Source organism: Emiliania huxleyi (genome assembly GCF_000372725.1).
Source record: "Emiliania huxleyi CCMP1516 unplaced genomic scaffold EMIHUscaffold_468, whole genome shotgun sequence".
Taxonomy (NCBI): Eukaryota; Haptophyta; order Isochrysidales; family Noelaerhabdaceae; genus Emiliania; species Emiliania huxleyi.
In genome coordinates this window covers 76,252-85,178 of record NW_005198482.1, presented here as the reverse complement: position 1 = coordinate 85,178, position 8,927 = coordinate 76,252, and the positions used below count along the sequence as shown (strand labels likewise).

General features: G+C 65.5%; 1 protein-coding gene across 1 annotated transcript; it reads right to left on the bottom strand.

Moving 5' to 3' along the window:
* Positions 1–2,612: 2,612 nt before the first annotated feature.
* Positions 2,613–5,157, bottom strand: EMIHUDRAFT_245616 (hypothetical protein; the record flags this gene model as incomplete). Its single annotated transcript, XM_005768150.1, has 11 exons — positions 2,613–2,732; positions 2,961–3,008; positions 3,080–3,151; positions 3,327–3,362; positions 3,483–3,503; positions 3,625–3,720; positions 4,053–4,121; positions 4,246–4,290; positions 4,454–4,522; positions 4,625–4,867; positions 4,912–5,157. 11 exons carry the CDS (start codon positions 5,155–5,157, stop codon positions 2,613–2,615), a joined length of 1,065 nt encoding a protein of 354 aa, XP_005768207.1.
* Between the last annotated feature and the right edge of the window lie 3,770 nt (positions 5,158–8,927).

The window sequence follows — 8,927 nt, the reverse complement described above, 5'->3', positions numbered from 1 at the left end:
TTTTTGCACTGTTTTGCCCATGGCCACAGGCGGCGTAAGCCGTCTGCTCCAGGTGCTTTTTGCACTGTTTTGCCCATGTCCACAGGCGGCGTAAGCCATCTGCTCCAGGTGCTTTTTGCACTGTTTTGCCCATGTCCACAGGCGGCGTAAGCCATCTGCTCCAGGTGCTTTTTGCACTGTTTTGCTCATGGAGCAAGTGGCTAAAGCCACCTGCATTTTTGTGCAAAAGGCTCTAAAATGGCCGAAATCCCTGTTGGCGCACGTGGCGATTGCCACGTGTGCCTCGGCTAAGAGGCCTCTCCAGGCGAGAGTCAGGTGGCACGACGCGAGTCAGGTGGCGTGGAGCCTCCTACCTGGGCCCATCTCTCAGGAATCGGCGCATCCGACAACTAGCACTTAGCAGCGGTAAGCGCAGAGGCCGACAGGCAGCACACGCGCAGGGGATGTAGAGAGGCTGGGGCCGAGGCTCTCACGGTACATTTCATTTTCAACGAGTTGCCAGTGCATGCCCATATAAGACACATATGGGATATGGGGGGAGATATGCGGGGTTTTCTTTCTCGGTGTTCGGTTTTTTCGCGCGCGCTTTTCCGCTTTTGACCGCGCAAGATAAAGGGTGGCTAAGGGCTCTGCCCGCAAGGGCCAAGGCGCCCGCGTCGCCGACGCCCCGGTACTCAGCTTCTCGTAAAAAAAACTGTTCAGTTTTCAAAGGCAATGGTGCGCCAGCACTGGGCTTGCGCCCATGACACACAGGCTTCTGGGCGCTGCGCGTGTATTTGCGTGCGCGCGGGTGCCGGATCAGCGGCCAGCTTCCCATCTGGGGCAGGGAACCCCCAGCGACGCTAGTGTGGCCTACGGTAGCCACAGCTTGTACGCGATCCCGGGGCAGCCGGGGGGTGTGGACTCTAGAGACTAGAGCTCCAAGAGAGGATAGGGAGAGGAAGGGAGATTGGTGTGCCGGTTTTTCGCGCGAAAGCATTTTTTTTCAGTTTTCAAAGGCAAAACATGACGCTCTGCGGTTGGTGCACCCCTCACACTGACACATTCCCCTCATCCCTTACCCTTGGCTGAGCACATCTACCTGCGAGCTAGTCTCTCCGCATTCTCTCCCCTAGTCATCCGCCCGCGCCGCGCGCCATCTAATGGGCGTCTATAGTGCAGCCACTGACGGCACTATTCCAAAGGAGCGGTCGATGCCTCGCCTAGAGTTCGGGTGGACTTGCGCACTGCTTAGCCCTGAGGGGGGAGTGTGTGTGAGGTGGTGTAATGTTGTCCCGTTTCAGGCGGCAGGTCAGGGGATTAGCCGGGAGGATTCGGCAGCTCAGCCGGGGGCTGAGCGTCTGCAGGCAGCCTTCCGCCCGCGCCGAAATTCACAGCCCTCCCGGGCCGACGGGGTGCTCCTTGGATCGGGCCCCGCTCCCCGCTTTTCCTGTACCTGGACTGTCCGGGTCAGGAGGGTGAGAGTATTGGGTGGGCGAGGGCAGTACATCTGGCGGGTGGCGATTGAGGGACAGCAAGTGGGTTGGTTGGGGGGTCAATGGGCGCGCGGGCGGCGCTTCTCGTGGTCCTGGGCGAGCAGGGGCAGTGGTTAGGAGTCTTGGGCCTGGAGATATGAGGATTGTCGAGATGTCATGCGAGAGCGGTAGGTGCGGTAGCGCCTAGGATGCCATCGGCAGCACCCAGGGTGCCATCGGCAGCACCCAGGGTGCCACCGGTAGCGCCCAGGGTGCCACCGGTAGCGCCCAGGGTGCCACCGGTAGCGCCCAGGGTGCCACCGGTAGCATCTTCCTGGATGCCACCGGTCGGTAGCATCCAGGGTGCCACCGGCAGCGCCCAGGGTGCCCACCGGCAGCGCCCAGGGTGGGTGCCACCCGGCAGCGCCCAGGGTGCCACTGGCAGCGCCCAGGGTGCCACGCACGCCCGCACGCCCCGCTAAGGGTGCCACGCACGCCCCGCGCGCACGCCCGCACGCCCGCGCGCACGCCGCACTACGCGGCACTGCCCAAGTTCCCTCACGCTCAGATTCCCTCACGCTCAGATTCCCTCACGCTCAGATTCCGTGCAAGGGGGTGCCGAGGTATATGCCGCAGGCCGGGATGGAGTGAGATCTTGCGGGGCAGGGCGTGGGCTAGCGCGTGAGGGCGCAGGCAAGTGCCCGAGGGTATGGGGGTGGGCGCTGCCCTGGGGCTACCCGTAGCATTGTCGGCTCAGTGATGGGTATCCGACCCTCCCTCAGCTTCGCCTGCGGCGCGCGCACTTGTCACTTTCCACAAGTCTGCGGTGTTCTGAGTGGAGTGCGAGTGGATGGAGGCGTGTGTGCGTCTTCCCGTCATCCAGAGAGCCGACTCGGCGGCAGACTCTGGCATCGCCCTCGCGGACCGCAGCTTGAGCTTACCTCTTACTTACCTAAAAATCCTTCGGGCCGGCTCTGGCTTGACCTTGAGTTCTTAGCTCGCTAAGAAACCACGGCCTGGGGGGTGGGTGAGGGCTGTGGAAAGGCTTATAGAAACGGCGGCGTGCCGAGAAATCCTATTTTCTTAATGCCCGCAACCCACTGTATGGACTCATGGGATGCGGTCGCTAGCTTTCCTCGCCTACCTCCCGTGGCTCGCTCAAGCGACCCATGGCAACACTGTCCTCGGGGGTGCCTTCGCCTCGCCCTCGGCGGCTGCGCTGGTGTTGCCGAGTTGCGCCGCGTTGGCGTCGCTCTCGAGGAGGGCAGTCGCGCCGGGCTGAGCACCTAGTACCGTACGACTCGAGGGTCTCGAACCCAGTGTGGGTTCGGTACTGTGGCCGTAGGGTGGGGATGAGGACCTAGTACCGTACACTCCAGGGTCTCGAACCCAGTGTGGGTTCGGTCCTGTGGCCGTAGGGTGGGGATGCGCACCCAGTGCCGCACCCACGGGATGTCGCGCGCGCAGTGTGCGTTCGGTACTGTGGCTGTAGGGTGGGGCGCCCACCCAGTGCACCCACGGGATGTCGCGCGCGTGCTCAGAGGCGAGCACCAGCTGCGACCTCGTGCGCTCTCCTACCCCGAGATCACGTCCGAGATTGGACGAGGCTTGGACGAGAGGAGCACCAGCTGCGACCTCGTGCGCTCTCCTCCGCGCGGCTCAAGCTCGTTGTTGTTTGGCTGGATCAGCGCGTCCACCTCGCGGCTGCCTGCAGGAAGGTTCAGGGAAAGGTCCGAAGACACTTCAGAGAGGGGGCTGTGGCGTCTTCCCTCTCGCGGCTGCCTGCAGGAAGGTTCAGGGAAGGGTCCGGGGGCACTTCAGAGAGGGGGCTGTGGCGTCTTCCCTCTCGCGGCTGCCGTCGGCCAGCTGCACCAGAGCGAGCGAGACCACGCGGTGCACCGAGTGCACCTGCGGCCGGAGATATGGGGAGATGTGGCGAGATATGGCGAGACCACGCGGTGCACCGAGTGCACCTGCGGTGTGGGGAGAGGGGGAGATATGGGGAGATATGGCGAGATATGGCGAGACCACGCGGTGCACCGAGTGCTCCTGCGGCCGGAGATATGGGGAGATATGGCGAGATATGGCGAGACCACGCGGTGCACCGAGTGCACCTGCGGCCGGAGATATGGGGGGATATGGGGAGATATGGCGAGACCACGCGGTGCACCGAGTTCACCTGCGGGAGGTCGTCGTCGAGGTCGATCTCGTCGTCTGCGAAGATTGCGGTGAAGCCCGCCGCCGGGATGAGCGTCTGAACGGTCGCCTAAGAACGAATGCCACCCGCCGTCAAAAAAAGAAAAGCGGCGGTTGAGCTGCGGCACGGCCGCCTCCGGCGGTGGCGGCGGCGGCGGCGGCTCCGGCGCGAAGAAGCGAGCCGGCAGCAGCCGCTTGTCGATGGCCTGCTGCAGGCCTCCCGCCTCCTCGTCGAAGGCTGTGGCCGCTGCGGCGTCGGTGGCGGTGCTGCAGCTGCTGTGCATGTGCGCGTAGGCCCTCGCCTTGATCGCCGTGAGAAATCCGTCGAGGCCGAGGTACTCAGCGAGCAGCAACACGCGGGTGGCGAGGCCGACGTCGCCGGGCGGCAGCAGCACGCATGACGGCACGCGAGAGCAGCACGCCAAACGCGTCAGCGTCGCAGTCGAGGAAGATCGGATCGTCCGGCGTCGCCTGCAGGAGAGACGCGTCGCGGACGTGGAGCGGCAATCCTCGCGTGCCGCACGGCGATAAGGAGGGATGGCAGAGCGGTGTGGAGTGCACAGTAGGTAGCTTGCGGCGTCTGTTGCGGGCGCACCGGGCTCCACCGCACGAGGAGTGAGCGAAAGTAGGAGGAGGCACCCTCGAGCGTCGAGCGCGACGAGACGAAGCGAGTGCCGCCGACATCGATAATAAAAAGAAATACGGTGAAAAAGAAATACGCGGGCGGAAGACGAGGCCGCGGAAGGGGCTCGCCGTCCGCTCAGGGCGAAGTAGGTTCCCTTGGCGAAGTGAGCCGCCGGCACGTGCGAGCGCGGCATCCCCCCCAAGGCGGCGGCGAGTCGCGGCGCGCCGTGTCCCGCGCAGTTGACGACCTCGTCACATGCGAGCTGGGTGCCGTCGGCTGTACGAAGCAGCACGCGCCCCCCGGCGCCGCAGCCCGCGGCGGCATCGCTGCCACCGCACTCCCCCCCCACCACGCTGCTGCCGAGCGCTAGCGTCGCCCCGTGCCGCTCTGCATCCGCCAGCAGCGCCGTCATGAAGGCGTGGCTGTCGACGATGCCTGTCGAGGGCGAGTGCAGCGCGCCCACACAGCGCACCTCTGGCTCCAGCCGCGCCGCCTCTGCGGAGGTCAGGCGGACGAGAGCCTCGCCGCTGCCGCTCAGCCCGTTGGCGCGCGCCTTCTCCGCGACCGCGTCCAGCTGGGCGAGCTCTCCCTCCTCGGTGGCGACCAGCAGCTTGAGCCGCATCGCGAGTACGGCACGGCGTACGCCTCGCAGAAGGAGTAGAGCGCTCTCCGGCCCTCGACGCAGGCACGCGCCTTCAGCGAGCCTGCGGTGTAGTAGATGCCGGCGTGCACGACCTCAGAGTTGCGAGACGACGTGCCCGAGCCGGTCAGGCTCTCCGACTCGAGCAGGAGCACCTCTCGGCCCGAGCGAGACAGCGCACGAGCGACGGCGAGACCGACGACGCCGCCGCCGACCACGGCCGTCTGCACGCGCTCGAGCATATGCGGACCGCCAGGAGGGAGGCGTGCAGGCGAGGAACGCCGGCAACGCAGCGGTCAGGTCCGAGGCGAGTTGCATGGCGAACCCTCACAGCTCACAGCTCACTCCCGCTCCCACACCTCGATCTTCTTGGGCAGCAGCTGGTTCGACAGGTCCTCTCCGTGGCCTAGGCAGCCGTACTCGCCCTCGCCCCAGGCAAAGACAGCGCCGTCGGCGGTGGTAGCGAGGCTGGAAAAGCCGCTTCCCGCCGACACAGCGACGACGCGCCGGCCAGCAAAGGCCTCGATCTTCTTCGGCAGGAGCTGGCGCTGCTCATCGCCGTGGCCCAGCTTGCCAAAGACTCCATAGCCCCAGCTCCAGATGGCGCCGTCGGCGGTGATGGCGAGGCTGTGGCTGTTTCCAGCCGACACAGCCTCGACGCGCTGGCCAGCAAAAGCCTCGATCTTCTTTGGCAGCCACTGGCGTTGCTCGTCGCCGTGGCCCAGCCTGCCTAAGCTTCCACTACCCCAGCTCCAGACAGCGCCGTCGGCGGTGATTGCGAGGCTGTAGCTGCTTCCAGCCAGCACAGCAATCACGCGCCGCCCCGCCAAGGCCTCGACCTTCTTCGGCAGCAGCTGACTCTGGTAGTCGCCGTGGCCCAACTTGCCATAGCCTCCCTGGCCCCAGCTCCAGACGGCGCCATCGGCGGTGAGGGCGAGGCTGTGGCCGCTCGCACCCGACACAGCGACGACGCGCCGCCCAGCAAAGGCCTCGATCTTATTTGGCAGCGGCTGGTGCTGGTAGTCGCCGTGGCCCAGCTGGCCCACGCCTCCATCGCCCCAGCCCCACACGGCGCCATCGGCGGTGAGGGCGAGGCTATGCGCGGATCCAGCCGAGACAGCGACCACGCGCTGGCCCGCCAAAACCTCGATCTTCTTCGGCTGCCACTGGTCCTGCTCGTCGCCGTGGCCCAGCTTGTCATAGCCTCCATCGCCCCAGCTCCAGACGGTGCCGTCAGCGGCGACGGCAAGGCTGTGGCTGCATCCAGCCGACACGCTCACCGCGCGCTCGCCGCCCAGCGTCGAGGGGAGACGGGTCGGCGTGTTGAGCTGCAGCACGCCATCGCCGTGGCCGAGAAGACCTGGAAACAATTCCTCCTCGTTGTCCTCGTCGTCCTCCTCGCCTTCCAAAGCTGTGCCGCACGACGAGAGCCGCCCCTCGCCGTCGATGAAGACGCTGTGCCGCATGCCTACCGCCGCCCTCGCCGGCGGGTTGGACTCGCACAGCAGCGCCGAATAGCACAGCCACCGCACGGCGCAGCTATCGTCCTCTGGCTGCGCCGGCAGCTCGAAGCCGCGCTCTTGCGCCCGCATGCGGATGGCCTCCACCGCAAGCGAGGCGTGGAAGAGCTTCGAGACGGCCGCGACGCGAGCGATGTCGGCGGGGTCGCAGCGAGAGAGGGCGCGCACGATGAGCTCCGTGGGGAGGTCGAGGAGGCGGGCGGGCAGCGGCGTGTCTGGCGAGGGGGCGGCGGTGGCGGCGGTGGCGAGGCGGCGCGAGCGGCGGCGCGGCGGGGCAGACATCGCGAGAAAAAGAAAGCGGGGCTGAAAGAAAATCCTAGGGGGCGGGGTGTGCCGTCCTTCCCATCCCTCCCTAGATCGTTTTCTTTTTCGTTTTTATCCCTAAAATAAAAAGGAATCCCGGATCGAAAGGGCCGAGAAAAGTCGGCCTTGCGCTCGTGCACACCAGGGGCTGGGCGCACAGAGCCCCGACCTTCTCACTACGCCCATGCCTCGACCCTCTTGGGCAGCAGCTGGTTCGACAAGTCCTCTCCGTGGCCAAGGCAGCTGCACTCGCCCTCGCCCCAGGCAAAGACAGCACCGTCGGCGGTGAGGGCGAGGCTGTGCGCGACTCCAGCCGCCACAGCGATGACGCGCCGGCCCGCCAAGGCCTCGACCTTCTTGGGCAACAGCTGGCACTGCTCGTCACCGTGGCCCAACTTGCCAGAGGGTCCCCAGCCCCAGCTCCAGACGGCACCATCGGCAGTGATGGCGACGCTGTGGTCGACTCCAGCCGACACAGCGACGACACGTTGGCCAGCCACCGCCTCGACCTTCTTCGGCAAGAGCTGGCGTTGCTCGTCGCCGTGGCCCAACCGGCCGTCGTCTACGGCCCCAGCTCCAAACGGCTCCGCCGGCGGTGAGGGCGAGGCTGTGGCTGCTTCCAGCCAGCACAGCGATCACACGCCGCCCAGCAAAGGTCTCGATCTTCTTCGGCAGCAGCTGACTCTGGTAGTCGCCGTGGCCCAACCGGCCGTCGTCTCCCCAGCCCCAACTCCAGACGGCTCCATCGGCGGTGAGGGCGAGGTTGTGGTAGCGTCCAGCCGACACAGCGGCAACGCGCTGGCCAGCCAAGGCCTCGACCTTCTCGGGCAGCGGCTGGTTCTGCTCGTCGCCGTGGCCCAGTTTGCCCAAGCCTCCAAAGCCCCAGCTCCAGACAGAGCCGTCGGCGGTAACGGCGAGGCTGTGGCTGCCTCCAGCCGATACAGCGATGACGCGCGGGCCCGCAAAGGCCTCGATCTTCTTGGGCAGCCACTGGGTCTGCTCGTCGCCGTGGCCCAACGGGCTGATGCCTCCACTGCCCCAGCTCCAGACAGCTCCGTCGGCGGTGAGGGCGAGGCTGTACGAATCTCCAGCCGACACGCTCATGGCACGCTCGCCACCCAACGTCAGCGGAAGGCGTGTCGGCGTGTTGAGCCGCAGCACGCCCTCGCCGTGACCGAGAAGGCCTGAACGATCCTCGTCGTCCTCCTCCTCGTCCTCCCCGCCCTCCGCTGCCAAACCGCACGACGCGAGCCGCCCCTCGCCGTCAATGAAGAGGCTGTGAGACTCGCCTGCAGCCACCCTCGCCGGCGGGTTGGACTCGCACAGCAGCGCCGAATAGCACAGCCACCGCACGGCACAGCCCTCGCCCTCTGGCTGCGCCGGCAGCTCGAAGCCGCGCTCTTGCGCCCGCATGCGGATGGCCTCCACCGCAAGCGAGGCGTGGAAGAGCTTCGAGACGGCCACGACGCGAGCGATGTCGGCGGGGTCGCAGCGAGAGAGGGCGCGCACGATGAGCTCCGTGGGGAGGTCGAGGAGGCGGGCGGGCAGCGGCGTGTCTGGCGAGGGGGCGGTGGTGGAGGCGGAGGCGAGGCGGCGCGAGCGGCGGCGCGGCGGGGCAGACATCGCGAGAAAAAGAATTCACGCGCCGCCTCTCTCACAAAATTAGGTGCCCTGGAGGCTTGGCTGCAAAGGGGATTTTTGTTGTGCCGACTTCGATCTTCGTGTGTGCTCCGCTTCTGAGAGAGAGATTTTGAGACATGAGAGAGAGAGAGAGAGAGAGAGAGAGAGAGAGAGAGAGAGAGAGAGAGAGAGAGAGAGAGAGAGAGAGAGAGAGAGAGAGAGAGAGAGAGAGAGAGCCGAGATAGAAAGAGAGAGATTTTGAGTGAGACGGTTTAGAGAGAGAGAGAGAGAGAGAGAGAGAGAGAGAGAGAGAGAGAGAGAGAGAGAGAGAGAGGGAGGGAGTACATTTCTTTCTAATTTTATTTCGCCTCGAGCTGTGCTTAAAAGTTAAATCTCTCTACAACCTCCAATCCCCGTCCTTGCTTGCGTCCCCCCATGCCGGTGTGTCCAGTCGCTGGCCAGCCTCTTCTAAACCAACACTCCCGTTTCCCAAGAAAAGAAAAGTCCAAGCCTTCCTCGATTTCCGCGAGCGGCGTCTCACAAAAAGCCTACCGGGCATTTCGAGTTCT